At 55.5% G+C, this 14631-nt stretch overlaps 1 protein-coding gene across 1 annotated transcript in view; it reads right to left on the minus strand.

Moving 5' to 3' along the window:
- The window catches only part of LAMA5 (laminin subunit alpha 5), a 98773-nt gene that overhangs the window by 34509 nt on the left and 49633 nt on the right, over window positions 1-14631 (minus strand). The window contains exons 7-22 of the mRNA XM_067307608.1: window positions 12244-12359; window positions 11397-11515; window positions 10418-10508; window positions 9501-9635; window positions 8918-8980; window positions 7637-7777; window positions 7102-7239; window positions 6340-6474; window positions 5382-5516; window positions 3370-3507; window positions 3212-3264; window positions 2923-3022; window positions 2360-2412; window positions 1834-1939; window positions 1015-1114; window positions 453-609 (exon numbers count right to left, since the gene is read on the minus strand). Of these exons, the coding sequence (XP_067163709.1) occupies window positions 453-609; window positions 1015-1114; window positions 1834-1939; window positions 2360-2412; window positions 2923-3022; window positions 3212-3264; window positions 3370-3507; window positions 5382-5516; window positions 6340-6474; window positions 7102-7239; window positions 7637-7777; window positions 8918-8980; window positions 9501-9635; window positions 10418-10508; window positions 11397-11515; window positions 12244-12359 (1780 nt within the window). The remainder of the gene's footprint in view (window positions 1-452; window positions 610-1014; window positions 1115-1833; window positions 1940-2359; window positions 2413-2922; window positions 3023-3211; window positions 3265-3369; window positions 3508-5381; window positions 5517-6339; window positions 6475-7101; window positions 7240-7636; window positions 7778-8917; window positions 8981-9500; window positions 9636-10417; window positions 10509-11396; window positions 11516-12243; window positions 12360-14631) is intronic.

Below are 14631 nucleotides of genomic sequence, written 5' to 3' on the forward strand. Positions count from 1 at the left end.
AGTCTGGGCAGAGCAGTAACGAGAGGTTCAAGCTGAATATGGCAGCCAAGGAGAAGCTGCTTTATTTTTGGAAAAGGGAGGGAAGGTTATGCAGAGTTGTAGGAAAGAGCAGAGTCAGATGAAAGAGCCGCAAGCAAACCCAGAGACAGTGTTTACAGACATCCCTGTAAGTAATTACCAAGCTACCACCTTTGTCTAACCGGATTAGGATGTCAGGGAATTCCCAATTTAGGATCTTTCCTCTCATCAGCCTGTGTTGTCCCTAGCACTACAGGAAATCTCTGCACAAACAGGCTATATATACACTGCGCTGTTTATGTTGGCCACCATGTGACTTTGGGGCTTTGAGAAGCATTTGGGGTGAAAGATGAGTGCCAAAAGCACGTCAGCCCTCTGGCCATCCACATCCTCCCCAGGGGGGAGCAAGGCTAGGACGGAGACGTTAGTTGTACCTGGATGGGAGACATCTGTGCGTATCCTCGCCAGCTGAAGTTCTCAAACTCCAGGGGGTTGTAGCCAAAGCGCACAGCCCGGCCAGCCGGCGTGGTGCCTTCTTCCAGCTCGAATTTCAAGTGGTGAAGGTCAGGAAAATAATGGTCCCTTGCAGGTCTGGGGAAGAGAGGAAGCGCCATTACCTACCTGCTAGAGCTATCCAGATAGGAGGGCTCTCATCTCCCCAGCTAGCGTCCCCTTTAGCTTTCTGACGTTAGTGGTGACCCTTGTGGGCTGCACGTCAACATGTCCCGCTTGGGGAGAGCACCCTGGACTGACCACCTCCTCACGGGTGCTTGGGGACACGATGGGCAGGAGGAAACCTCCTCTGGGATCAGCGCTGATGAGGTCGTGGCCCAGGAGATGAGACACCTGGCACAGCGTGGCCTCAGGGAGAGGAAATGGGACGTGGAGCATCCATCAGCAGGACGCCCACCACCCGCCAGGGGACAGGCCGGTACGTGGGGATCTCCCGCCAGCATGCACGGAGCGAGCTGTGCATGGGTGGCTCCGGGCTCTTACTGGGTGCACGTGGGGCCGCGGGTGCTCTGCCTGCAGGGACAGGCTCCGGTGCGCTCCTCGCAGGCCGGCCCCACCGAGCCGCCGACGTCGCACTGGCAGCCTGAGGACAGGAAGCACATGTTTACATTCCAGCCATGCTAACGAGCTCCCGATAGCGCTAATCAAAGGCGCGCCCCGGCCAGAGGGGAGGCCAGGGCACTATTTTTATTCCATTGTATCCGTTTTCATATTGGCCCCGGCCCCATTTGGATGGGCTTCTCCTCCATCTCAGCGCCGAGCTATTTCCAGGCGGCCGCCAGCCGCCAGGAGGAGCAGAGCCTGCAAACCCTCATGGTCCAGCTGCGAGCCCGGGCCCTCCAGCACCCGGCTTGCTCTCCCTCCCCAGCCCGAGAGCAGCCAGAGCTCCTCCTGCCCCTCTTCTCAAGCGCGTGGAGGAGAGAAGCCAACTCCGTGCATCCATGCCCACACGCTTCCAGTAAGAGCAAGTGGTTCCACTCGGAGGACATGGCCAGTGGTTAAACACACCAGTTTCTGTAGCAAGCAGCATCCAAGGAGGCAACTTGCACAACCTTTCATTCCCCCTAGCCTGACTGATCTGTGCCCACCAGTGGCAAAAGGGTGAACTCAGGCCTCCTGGATCCTCAGCAAGACCTGCCCCTGCTCTATGCCTTGGCATGGTCAAAAGCAAGTGGCAGGACACCTCCCACTCCTGCTCTCCAGGGCTACCGTCCAGTTCTGTTCACACAGCCACTTGCTCCAGGGACTGGCTCTCGTGGCCCCCTCCTTCATCAGACCTAACACACCACGAAGGCATCTCACCTTGGCAGCCAAAGTAATTGGCTTTGTCCATATTGAAGAATCCGTCTTTGCACGTCGAGCAGAGCTGCCCGCAGATGTTTGGTTTGCAGAAACACTGCCCATTGCCCTAGGAGACAGCAGGCACGGGGGTCAGTTAGAGCGCGTTCCCTCCCCATGGCTCATCACAGCCGAGCTGTTTCTTGGCTGTTTGGGTCCTAGTCTGAGACACTGGAGAAGCATTTTGAGTTTCATGTTCTGCACTGCTTCCTGTGTGTGGGTGGGCCAGAAAAGTACTAGATAAGTGCAATTACCCAACACATGCAAACAAAAATCCAGGGACGCCGGGCCAGACCAAAAAATATTTAGGTGTCTAATTTATGACAGGTCTTAATCCTATGTTCTCATGCAAGCCCAGACTGCGGTGCAAGCTCTGAGCACTCAGTGTCAGGACAGGCCTCTACAGCAGCTGTCAGGAGAGACGGAGTTGAAACACTCTCCATACAGCACAGGCCTGGAGATGCCTGGATGCAGACTGGAGCAAACTTACCTGCTGACACTCTGCAATTTCACTGATGGTGCCCTTGGTATCACACTTGCAGCCTGGAGATGGGAAGAAGAAAAACAAGAAAGCCAGAAGATCAGTGCAGCCCCTGAGGTGTTAGCAGCCTGATGGAGGACAGTATCCACCACATCAGAGGACACCAGCTGTGACCTCTGTCTGGGATTAGAGAAACTGCCCAAGGGCTCAACTTTCATTTTGGACAGTTACTGTTGCGGACACAACTACCGAAGGCATTTGACTTTTTTGCACATCTCTCCATGAAAACCCAAGTGTGCAAAGTCTGAAGGGAGGGCTGAGAATGCCACAACTCACTGCATGAACTCTGCTAATTCCATCCTAAGCAAAAAGCTCCAGACTCCAGCCTTTCCCCTCCCCAGGTATGGGTTACTCAGACCATTACAGCTCTGACATGTCACCTCACGGTGAAGAATGAAGGAAAGGTATCACTTCCATCCAACAGTGATGGTGCCCACTCACTTGGGTTTGGGTCTTGCCCCATTACACCACGGGGGAGACGTTCTGGGGCCACGCAAATAGCATTTCCTTACTCATACAGCCGTAGGGGTTCTCCGGAGTCAGGTTCCAGTACAGCGGTTTGCATCTGTCGCAAGCTGGGCCTTCAACATACGCCCGACACGCACAGGAGCCCTGAGGAGGGAGGGAAAGACGAGAGCAGGCGAGAATGGCAGAGTCTGCAACAGCGTGGCTGAACGCGAAATCTGCTCCTCTGGAGCGGGTAAGGGCTGCTGGGCTTAGGGAAGCACTCGGCTCCAGGGCAGGGCAAGGGGATCAAGCAGGAGTGAGCCGCAGAGACTGGCAGCTGCATTCGATACTCACCGGGGCCAGCGAGGGGTCCGCAGGCACTAGCCCTGCCGGGTTACAGGAGCCCACTGGAAAGCAAAAGCACAAGGGGAGGTTTGGAAAGAGATCGTTCCCCCCCCCGGCTAGTCCCAACGGGTGGCCCCGGCCGAGCAGCAGCAGGAGGAGGCGGCTACCTTCGCAGTGCGGAAATCCGTAGGCCCCCGGCACGCAGGTGTCGCAGCGCAGTCCCGCCACCTTGGGCCGACAGCTGCACTGCCCGGTGTCCTGGTCGCACGTGCTGTGGAGGGAGCCTTCCCTGGAGCACTGGCAAGCTGCGAAACAGGGAGAGCGACCGCTCCGGAGCCCGTTCCTCCCGGCGAGGCTCGAGCGTGACCTACGCGCAGCGACGGGGGGCCGCAGCCGAGCAAAACAGAGCTTCTGACACTGAAAAGGCTGCCCGCGGTGCAAACCCCCAGGACAACCTCTGCTCGAGTTAAGACCTCCCGAAGAAAACATCTGGAGCTCTGCTCAGCTCCCCGAGCCACCACCGAAGCGGCCCTGTGGCTGCAGGGACACAAGGACTTCTGCCTTCAAGGCTTTACACCAATAAGCTCTTTTGTCTGCCTGACCTTCGCCATCGCCAAAGCAGCCAGAAAAATGGGTTGAAAATAACATATGCACTCATTCTTTGCTTTCAGTTAAAAACACCCTATTAAGAAAAACAATAGAAGCTACAGTGCTTATCACGCCTATATATTTCAGCGAGAGGGAGGAGCTATGGGGTTAAGGAAAAGGAGGATGCAAGATCGAACCCTCAAAATGTTGGCGACCACCTACAAAAGGCCATTTACACCCAAACATCTAAGAGCAGCGTTCGGTTCTGCACCGTGGACACGAGCGCGTGCAGCACCAGGCCGCAGGGATCTCCGGTGCCCGAGAGCGGGAGCAGGGAAACGGCTTTGGGCTCCCTGGACAAGCTGCCTCCTGCGAAAGCACACGCAGATCCTGCACCCTATGGGATGAAAGGTCAGCGAGCCGCCAGGGAGCCACCCGCTACCCCCGGCCCAGCCAGCGCTCCTCAAATCCCTGCGCTGATGCCAAGGGGGCATTTTAGGCTGACACCTGCAGCCTGGCTAACAGGAAAACATTGCTCATAAAACAGCAGGTTTTCAAGGAAAAAAAAAAAGAGGTTCTCCTCCTCTTTCCCCGCTACGACTCCTGCACAGCTCTGCACTTTGGATGCTGCTTCAGGAGGGAAGCACCAAGCGACCACTGAGCTCCGGCGAGCCCGTTTCACCCACGCGGGTGCCTCTTCAAAGGCGCCGCGCCGGCACCCGGCTCCGCGCGACGGGCGCTGCCAGCTGGCGCCGGCCCAGGCGGCCGCGGGAGAGCGCGACGGTGCGCGGCCGCCGCTGCAGGGAAACTCCGTCACCGACCGTCTTCTAACGAGCAGCGAGCCCCGGCCGGGGGACGCGAGTGCAGCTGGCTGCCGGCGTGGCTGCCCACGGGGAGGGAGGTGGGGACGCGCTGCCCGGGGCCGCGAGAGGGCTACGGAGGAGACACCAGCGCCGCTCGCTCGCTCGCTCCCGCTGCACATCCCGCTGCGAGCCGCTCCGCTCCGGTGGCGGCACCTCCTCTCCGGGCACCTGAGTATACTCTGACCGTCTGGTTCGACACTTCTCCGGGAAAACATTACCCAGCCCAAAGCCCTGCTTTGCCCAGCCGCAGCCGCTCGAACCTGAGGACAGGCGGACAAAATTCAGCACGCTTTACGCCCTTTTGCACGCGCTTTTTTCAGAGGGAGAGTCGTTCTGGGCCACCGCCGGTCCCCACGTTGCATTCCGCGGGTCTCCTTCTTAATAGCTCAGCGGGTTGGAGGCCGTAGAGCCAGACTGTGCTCTACTTCCCACCGGCGCAGGCAGGCTGCCCTGCTCCTGCTGCTAGCGACAGGGAATGAACGGGGGGAGAGCAGCCCCGCGGCTCCGGGGAAGCGCTGCTGGGAGATGCTCGCTCGCTACGGAGCGCGCCCGTCGGGTGAGTTAGCCGGGTGAACCGCGCACGGAAAACGGGTCCCTGCCCTAAGAGCCGGCTGCGTTCATACGTAATCCTTGGAGGTGGATTAGGGAAAGGAAAACCATTATAAAGCCAGGAGCAGCAGTTATTTGGTTGTCTCCCACGAGACGCCCCCGCCGGGGCAGGTACTCACGCGTGCAGCTGGGGTACCCGTAGAAGCCCAGGGCGCACTGGCTGCAGGTGTGTCCCGCAAAGTTCGCGTGGCATCGGCACTGCCCGGCGGGGCTGCAGTCGTTGTCCACCGAGCCCCGGGAATCACAGGAGCAAGCTGCAAGAGAGGCAGCGCGAGAGCTGAACCAAACGCGCAACCCACCGCCCGCCGCTGCCGTTCAGAGCTGCCATTCAGTCACGGGAATCAGCTGCTTCCATCAGAACTGAATTAATTCATTTCTTAATCCGCTGGAGAGACAGGGAATACTTTCATCTAGAGTCATTGCCAGAGCAGGAAAACGCCCTGGAGATTTTTTTACAGCCCGTTCAACGCTCCCCAGCAGCAGTTCAGTAGGTTAATGCACTAAACAGACAAGAAGGCAGGAGCTGGGACACCAGATCGCAGCGGGGCCGTGACGAGGAAGTGTGACTGATAAAAACCGCTTTGTCTTCCAGGCTTTGGCATCATCTGCGACCTCCACAGCAAGCCGGCCAAATTTGCTGTGCAAATCACATGGGTTTGGGTTTCGAGAAACACCAACGTCTTTCTAAAATAGGCCTGTTTTTTGGAAGGTGACGGAGCAACAGGATCTGAACAATAACCCTTATTAAAATGTCCCATGCGAATAACCAAAAATTTGAGACGTGTTTGAGCTACATTTTTTTTACTGGCTGACACAGGCTGACCTGGGAGCCAGGCTGGTTTTTTCCTCTGCCTTCAGCTAGACGTCACCCAACACCGCCCCGAGGAGACCCCCAGACTCGGCTGCCCCCCCTGCGCACGGGACGGCCCGTCCTCCTGCAGTGCGTTAACCGTCCCCTTTGACGGCTTGTTTCGGGGAGACACAAGCACCCTGTGACTTCTTTCATTACACTGCTCTAAAACACAGACGTCTCCACCTATTTATCCATCGCGCCGACAACGCCGGCTTGCTCCTTACCGTAGCAGTGGGGGTACGAATGGTGTCCGGGGCTGCAGCGGTCACAGTGGGGCCCGTCGAACTCCGGCTTGCAGAAACATCTCCCAGAGGCGTCGCAGCCTCCCGGCAGCGTCCCGACGGCGCTGCAGCCGCATACTGCAATGGAGAGACACCTCAGCGGTGGGCAATGGGGGCTTCCCCCGCAGCGAGCGTGGAGCAACACCCATGGCAAAGTGGGGCTTTTTCTGAAGTTCTCAGATGGGCATTCAGGTGCTGTTTTAAGTGCTCAAAGTGTCAACCTCTGCATCCGTTTGCTGGGTCCCCTTTGTCAACATGTGAATCATCTACATGTCCCATATCCTTCCACCCCTCTCCTCTTTATCCCTTCTCTGTCCTGCTCCCATCCCTGATCGGCTATGTTCACCCAAGGGCCCAGGGTTGCTCCCTTCCCTGCTGCCGCCCGTTGCAGATCTCCTCCAAAACACCCACAAAACCACTTCCCAACCCCTCAACACCCTTCCAGAAGTCTCTGGCTTTGCTGGAACATCTACCCCAAGGTGACAGAGGCAGATTGCTCCTGCCACACTGACCAACACTGAGTCACCGTTGCCACGTGCTCATTTTCCGATGTCTCTCGCCCAGTAAAGCGACCGTAAGCAGGGCAGAGATCGTCTTTACAGTGTTTGCCACCACCCAGCGCAAAAGATCTCAACCCTCTTGGGGCCTCCCGAAGTCGGCGCTTGCACGGGCAGCTGCGTGGCGCGCGCCGGGGCGGATACGCACGCTGGCACAGGGGGTAGTTGAAGTAGCCGGGAGCGCACTGGTTGCACGCGTGCCCTTCAAAGCCGGTCCGGCACAGACACTGCCCGCTCTCGCTGTCGCAGGTGCCGTCGTACTGACCGGGGCCGGAGCACTGGCAGGCTGCAAAGGAACAAGGACCCTTGAAAACCGCCCCAGGTGTTCCTCACCCAGGGCAAGGTTTTCTCTCCGGTACGCAGAGGGCACTGGCTTTTCACAGGCTGGGGGGAAGGCCAAAGCAACCAAATTGCCCACTCCTCCGGGGTGGAAATGCAGGCACCGGAGCAGCCGTGGGGAATCGAGCGGCCAGGCAGCATGTCCAGCCCAGAGCTCACGTCCGTAGGGAATTCCTCGAGAAACCCCCAAGGCTGAGAAGGTCAGGGCTGGGTGGGAAATACCAGCAGAAGTCATGGGAATTTGTCACTTGGAAGCGGGGCCGGAGAATTCCTGCTGCGCGGGCCGAGCAGGGGAGGGGGGAGAGGCGCGCTTCCCGGAGGGAGCCCGGGGCCGAGGCACTCACGCTGGCAGCTGGGTCCGTAGTGGCCCGGCGCGCACTGGTCGCAGTGCGCTCCCTGGAAGTTGGCCTTGCACACGCACATGCCCGCCCGAGGGTCCTTGCGGCAGGCGTTGCCTTCGGTCCCGCCGGCGTAGCAGTCGCAGTCTGGAAGGACAACAACGCGCGCCGCTTTCAGGACATCCCTGCCGCGAGGCAGCCTGGACACCCCGGCCCCGCTCCACCAGTGCGTTCCCACCAGGACGGGGAAGGGGTTGCAATGAGGGGTCTCTGGTCACTCCAGGAATTTCCGGGAATTTCCTGTTGCCAGGGTGGGCTGGGGCTCCAGGCCAGCAACGCCGGGACCCTCGGCCAGCCCCGCATTCGCCGCCTGTCCCGAGCACACAGCAACGGCCTGGGGTGCAGGGCTGGGGGATGGAAGTGCTGAAACCGCCTGAGAACTGGAGGAAGGAGGAGGTAAGGAAATGAGAAGGGAGTGAGAAATTCCAGTTCAGGAAGGAAAAACCTGCCTGGAAAATACAGAGTTTAAAATATCAGAAGGAAGGAAAAGGTTATCTGGAGTGCACTGGGAAGCAGGAGTTCACAAGGGAGAACTTGGTGGGAAAAGAGACAAAAAAAGACAGGGGAAGAGAAGGACTGAGAAGGGTGAGGACGTGAGACGAGGGAGGCAGAAGGGAGCAAGGATAAGGGCAAGGGAGAGAATTAAAAGCAACAGAGAAAGCAAGATTGACCGGACCTGACATCTGCACGTGCTTCCCAGACGCTGGCAGCAGTGCTGCAGGGGCACGCACACACCTGTGCCCCAGGGAAGGCTTGTGTCGGAGGAGGACACGGGCACAGCCCAGCCGTGCCTTCCACCCCTGGGAAAATGAAGAGCGTGCAGATGTGGCAGAAGGACAAGTTTGTATCTAAGCTCAAAGGCCGGGATTTGGGAGAACCGAGCTCAGTTTCGAGCTCAGCCACAGCCTTCAGGTGATCTTGGGGGTTTCCTTGCAGGAAGGCCAGAAGGACCTCCTCACGTGGCGCAGACGACAGAATCAAGCACACAGTCATGCGGCTGCTCTGTGCTAGAGTTTCCCCATCGACAAAAAGGGAATCACAAAACTTCCTTCTTTCTACCCTTCAGCTGCCTCCTCTCTCAGAGCCACAAGCGCTGCGTATCAGGGCCGTCACTGACAATGTACGTGCCCAGGAAGCCGAGGACCTGATCTTGCCTCGGGTGGTGAGATTTGATAACAATACTAGCAGTATGATTGCCAAAGCAGCAAGTAAAATTGCATCGCTTACTTATTATCTGTCCTGCAGGGAGCACTTGTTCTCCTGTATCGTTGTGAGCGAAAGCCGGAATAGCTACGTGGAGAAAGAGATATTGCACAAAGTCATGACACATGCGCTCAAAGAAATCCTGTTTGGAGTATCAGCAGGTTGATGGTCCCAAAACTGAACGGGCCGAACAAAAACACGCACCATGAGAACAAAGTGCAGACATCCCACCAACCAAAAACTAATTACAGCCATTTTTAACCTTCCCCCGGGCTCTGGAGAGACCTCTTTCTCTCTCCTACACAGAAAGCGAAGGATGAGCCTTCAGCCAAATGGAAAACTCCCCAGTGACTCCAGAGAGCCACGTTCCTCCCAGTTCTGCACTGCTCCAGGCTCCATCGAAGCCAAACGGGGGCTTGTCCGTGCCTGTGGGTACCCCTGCTGAGGGCAAGGGAATTCAGCAGCGCAGAAAGATGCCTGGGGAGCAGATCTGATGGGAGCCGGGGGCTCTAACGTTAGTCCTTCTCACACCTGCTGGATCTGGAGGGTTTCAGACCTCGCCGCCCGCGTGCCAGCTCCCCGCAAACTGAGCTGCCCTGGCACTTACGGTAGCAGTGCGGGAAGTCGAGGTACCCCTCGGCACAGGCATCGCAGTGCTCCCCGGTGTAGTTGGGCTTGCAGTAACAGCGCCCGGTGAGGTCCTCGCAGGTGCCGTCTGTGAAGTCCGACTCACAGTTGCAGCCTGCGGAGAGCAAGAAGGCCACAACGGTCATCCCCGACAGCGACCCTCACCAGCCGCCGGCACAGGAGGGACGTCACTGCAATCATCAGCCAAAGAGCAAGGAGCCTCCAGGAGAGGTCCCACTGTCTACTGCAAATCCTCTCCAAAAATAAAAGGTTTGATTGCCCCTTTGAAAGGGGTCTGGCTTAGGGGAACTGCTGCCACTGTCCTTGTCACACTGTGGGGGCCTAAGAAAAGCAGCATAAACCCAACTCACTTCTCCAGAAATTACCCTGGAGAGAGGACACTGCTGCCAGGAGGCAGCGCAGAAGAGCCAAAATACCACAGCTAGCAGAATGAGCGGGTTTCCCAGCCAGATGGCCACAACCAACTGCTGCCTGGAAATCCCTGTCTACTGCACGGAGAGCTACAGACTGCTACTGCCAGCTGAAAGGATGCAGAGATGGTAGCTAAGCCTGGACTTCTCTGCAGGCATGGTGGGGTTGACAACACATTTTTAGCTCATTCCAGTTTTGGAATATGCAACCACTTCTGATTTCATGGCTGCTGTGGACACACATGGCGTCTGTGTGCATGGGTGGCTGCGTGCACATACACATTTCCATGGGCAGCGTCAGCTGCAGGAGGAACCACACAGCTAGGGTCTCACGTGGCCCCATCTGTCATGGTGCTGCTGGACCATTACACCAGAAAAACCTCTCAGCCTGACACTCCAGACCACCCTCCCCAGTGTCACAAAATCCAGGACAGCATCTACGACCTGCAGGGCAAATCACACTCACGATAGCAAATGTACGGAGAGTCGATCGGGTGATCAGGGGACCGGTAGTATCCCGGGATGCACCTCTCACAGTTAATACCCGTGGTGTGATGCTGAAAGACAGAGAGTTAGAAGGGCATGAGTTCCTCTGCCAAGCAGGAGAGGATTTAAGTTCATCTGCCAGATTTGCTGGCAGCTTCAGGATCAAGAAGGAGCAACTCAGGAACGTCAGCACATGAAAGACCCAAATCTGCTCAAAATTCCACATACGCCAACTTGAAAACGAAGTATTTCCTGCAAACTGTGTATCCTCCCATAAGCCCAATCCGAGTTTCAGGTTCACATCCGATCTTGAGCCCATTCTGCTTGTTTCAGATGGTAAAATGTGCCGACTGCTTTGCGCTAGGAGGACAGAAGTGATCCATTTCCTCATAGCAAGACTGTAGAACTAAAAATCATGCCAGATTCCTGCCACAACATGAATCAGCCCACTGTCATCTTGGCAGCAGAAGAGCTACTAGACCATTCTACGGGCACTTCTGTTGGAAACCTCAAAGGCTGAGGAGATCAGTATTTCAGTGGTCAGGCAGCGATCCAGAGAGACGGCAGCACCTGAGCATTGCAAACTAGGCAGGGACTTTCCAGCGTGATCAGCATCAGCCTTGCTCTGTTCCCTCCGGAGGTCAAAGACCAAACTCCCCCAGCTCCTGGGAGAAGCAGATGCAAACCAATGCTCGGTGCCTCAGAAGCCCTACCCAGAAAGCGTTAGAAAGGCAACGTTATTCTAGCAGAGGGACGGCTAGGAACTCCAGTGCTTTTTCATTAATAGTGCAGATGCCTTTAATCTGTTGCCAAGAGCCCAAATTTCCAGGATACCTAATTAAGATAACAGAGTGTGTGGGGGAGAGGGAGTTTGCCAGAAAGGCAGCACTCCGGGTCGACAGTGGAAACAAACACAAGGATCTGCAACAGCTTTTTCTATCATACACCTTCTGGCCTACCTGACAGTCAATGCAAACACCTCCCCCTTCAAACTTGTCTTCATGGCTTTTGCTGGCTTTGTGGCGATCCACCTCGGGGTCGTAGTAGCAGTCGTAGGCATGGCCATTGCAATTGCAAGCTGAAAACAGAGACATTAGTTAAGCCACTGCTCCAGAGAGGTCCTTCTGCCACCAGCCTGATCTCAAGATCAGACCTTTCCTCATGGGTTTGGTACTGCATGGGTTACATTTCCATGAGGAACGAAGCTCAAATGCATCTGCAGGATTGCATGCTCTTTCAGAGCTTCCAGAGGTCTTCAAAAGCATAGAAGAACAGGCTTTTTCACAAGGTCTAGTCTGCAAACCAAAAAATGCAGCAGGCACAAACCCAGAAGTAAAATAGGTACAGGCATGTAGAGACAAGAAAGAGAAATTATCCAGTTTTGGGGCCTCAAGTGGTCTGGTGTAGAGGGCAACATTCCCAACTGTATCTGCTTCTACCCCATCAGGGATGGAGGTGAGCTGGAAAGTTCAACACGGGGTGAGGGTGTTCTTTATAAACCCACAGGAATAAGACCCAACTGTCCTTTGCAGCTCTGCATTTATAGCAGGTCAAGTGATGTAATTACGCTCCATGCTTTGCATTCCCAGTGCGGCATAAATTCCAGTGTCGGCATCTAGCAAAGGGTTCTGCTAGACAAATAAAGATGCCCTGTATGTAAGCACATCCAAATGCAATTCCTCTCGGACACAGAACTGAGCAACCAGACTTGCCTGCGTGAACCCTAGGATCAGATCCGTGCTTTGCTCCTGCCTGCAAAACAGCTGGAAAAGAAGGAAAACGCAACTCCAGCCACCGACAACTTACGCTGGCATTCGTTTGCGCTGTCGGCGGTGGCTGGCTTCCACGGGAACTGGTTGAAGCCGGGGCAGCAGCGATCGCAGGAGCCGCCGCAGGTGTTGTGCTGGCAGTCGCACTGCAGCCTGGAGGGGAGAAGGCAGATTTTGACTTTTGAAGTTTGCTGTTTTTCTATGAGCTAAACACCAAGATTTTCTCTTCTGGTGCCATTCCCTCCCTTTTTTCTTTTTCTCCCCCATTGCCACTTCTTTCTGTACAAGGAGACAAGGAATAGAAGAAAATTATTCCCATGTCCAGCCAGCTCCACAGACAAGAGAAGTGTGAAATGGCCGGAGGGGGCAGCAGCAGAAACCTGAGCCGAAGCAAATTACTTGACAGGTTGCTGCTGGATGCACGCGACGAGGAGATGGTCCTGGTGCTGAGCAGGAGCAGCATGGAAGGAATAACTGCTAGCCCAGAGCTGGAGAGGGATGAGGACACACAGGTCACATCTGATCCTCCAGGTGCACCTATGCTTCCAAATAAGAAGGCCATGAAGCAAGAATTTAGGCAGGATTTTAAGCTTAATTTCAGCAGACACTTGCCCCAGTCTCTCTGTGAAATGCACCTCTTGCTTTTCTCAGCTCGCGTAATCAGGGCTCTGCTGAGTAAACAGGCAGCTCTGGAGACACCGGGCGAGCAGTCTCGACAGCCGACCAAAGGCTGTCGCTGCTCGACCGCAACGTTAATTCATTAACGTCGGTGACATCACCTCCAAAACTTCCACTGAGCAGGCGGCGATTCCCCGTCCAACACAAACGCTTTCTGTTGTATTAGACTTATGGATAATACAGCGTGTTCCAGCTTTTATCTGTGCAATTACTCATTCCCCAAGGGCAGGCCTGCCACTCCCAGCTCTCCCCATGCTTTTCCATTCAAAAGCAGCATTTAAAAATAACTGTAATTTCTTAAAACATTAGAAACAAATGAAGCAGTCATGCCGGGTGAGAAGCAACGACGTGGGCATATTCTTCCACGCTGCAACGAGCTGCTACTGTTGGGTGTTTTCACCTACGGGTATTTTCAAGATGTGGGACCCGCAAGCGCATATATTGTGAATAGCCAGACAGAGGCAGCAGCATGGCACAAATTAACTCATTTTCATGAAATATGGAATGAGCTGAAAGTTTGGGGGAACCTGAGCTGAACACACACACACAGTTCTGCTGAAGACGTTGCTTCAGAAAGCAGGGTGAGCCTCGGGAGGTCCGTGCTGTGCCCGCCGCCTTGCCCAGCCCTCCCGGCGTCCTCTCCTGGCAGGCTCCACCAAACGCTCGGCTGCAGCTGCCTCTCTGCACCCTCCTCATGTCCCTGTCCTCACCGCGTCCCCAGGCCAGGCTGTGGCCAGGCGTGACCAGGCAAGAAGCTGAGCCCCAGAGGCGCTTGTTCGTAGCCTCAGTTGCAGAAACGTGCCCTGAAACATGCGCATTCACCAGAGACTTTGTTCTCATGATGCTGTGCAGACCCAAGAGGGAGACCTGAGGAGAGGCTAACATCTGGCCACACTTCTATAACGAAGCTGTTCACAACCCCCTTAACTGGCTGACCACTTCCCAACACTTCCAAAGAAACAACATTTTCCTACGTTTTCCACGGCAGCAGTCAGAGATAAAGACTAAACTGTGTACAAACACATGTTGAGCAAGATGATCACCGTGTCCGGGAACGTATAAACCTGCTGAGCAGTGTTAGTCTCACTAACTTGAGGACGTGGCTCCAGCCGCCCACCCTGGCTCTCTAACAGTCGAGATGTTTGAAAAGCATTGGTTCGGTTCCCAGAATGCAAAGAGATGGCACTCAGGGAGCAAAAATGCACTTTTCAAATGGAGAAGGAGCTATTTATTTAGTCTCTGCTGTTTCAAGTCAGCAATGACCTCTCAGAGAGCTCATCCATCACAGCAGCTTTACTGCACCTTGTGTCCAGTCTATCCTGCTAATGAATTATGGGCAAACGTACATAAGCTACAATATTTACATGTTTCATTGATTGAATATATACAAGGAAGAAGAGGGAGCATCTGTGTTCACATAACGCACGTATTTCCTGGTCGTCCTGCCTTAAAAATAAAACCTCAGCCTTTCCCCTGGAACTGATGCTCAAGAGCGGAGAGCACAAACAGTTTCCAGTGAGCAGCTCTGTCGGAGCTCATGGCGCAGCACACAAGGCACGCAACATCTGGATTTGGCCAGGACAGAAGGGTAGCGCAATCGGGGAAAAAAAACCCTTGTTCCAATTGCTCCTGACGGTGCTGAGGGAAAGCCACCCGCAAAACGGACTTGCTGGGTCCTCGCGGGGGCTCGTCTCGCTGCTCACGTGGGTTTGCCAGGAGAAAGGTTTGTGTCTCACCCTGCTGGTGT

Source organism: Apteryx mantelli, chromosome 18 (assembly GCF_036417845.1).
Source record: "Apteryx mantelli isolate bAptMan1 chromosome 18, bAptMan1.hap1, whole genome shotgun sequence".
Taxonomy (NCBI): domain Eukaryota; kingdom Metazoa; phylum Chordata; class Aves; order Apterygiformes; family Apterygidae; genus Apteryx; species Apteryx mantelli.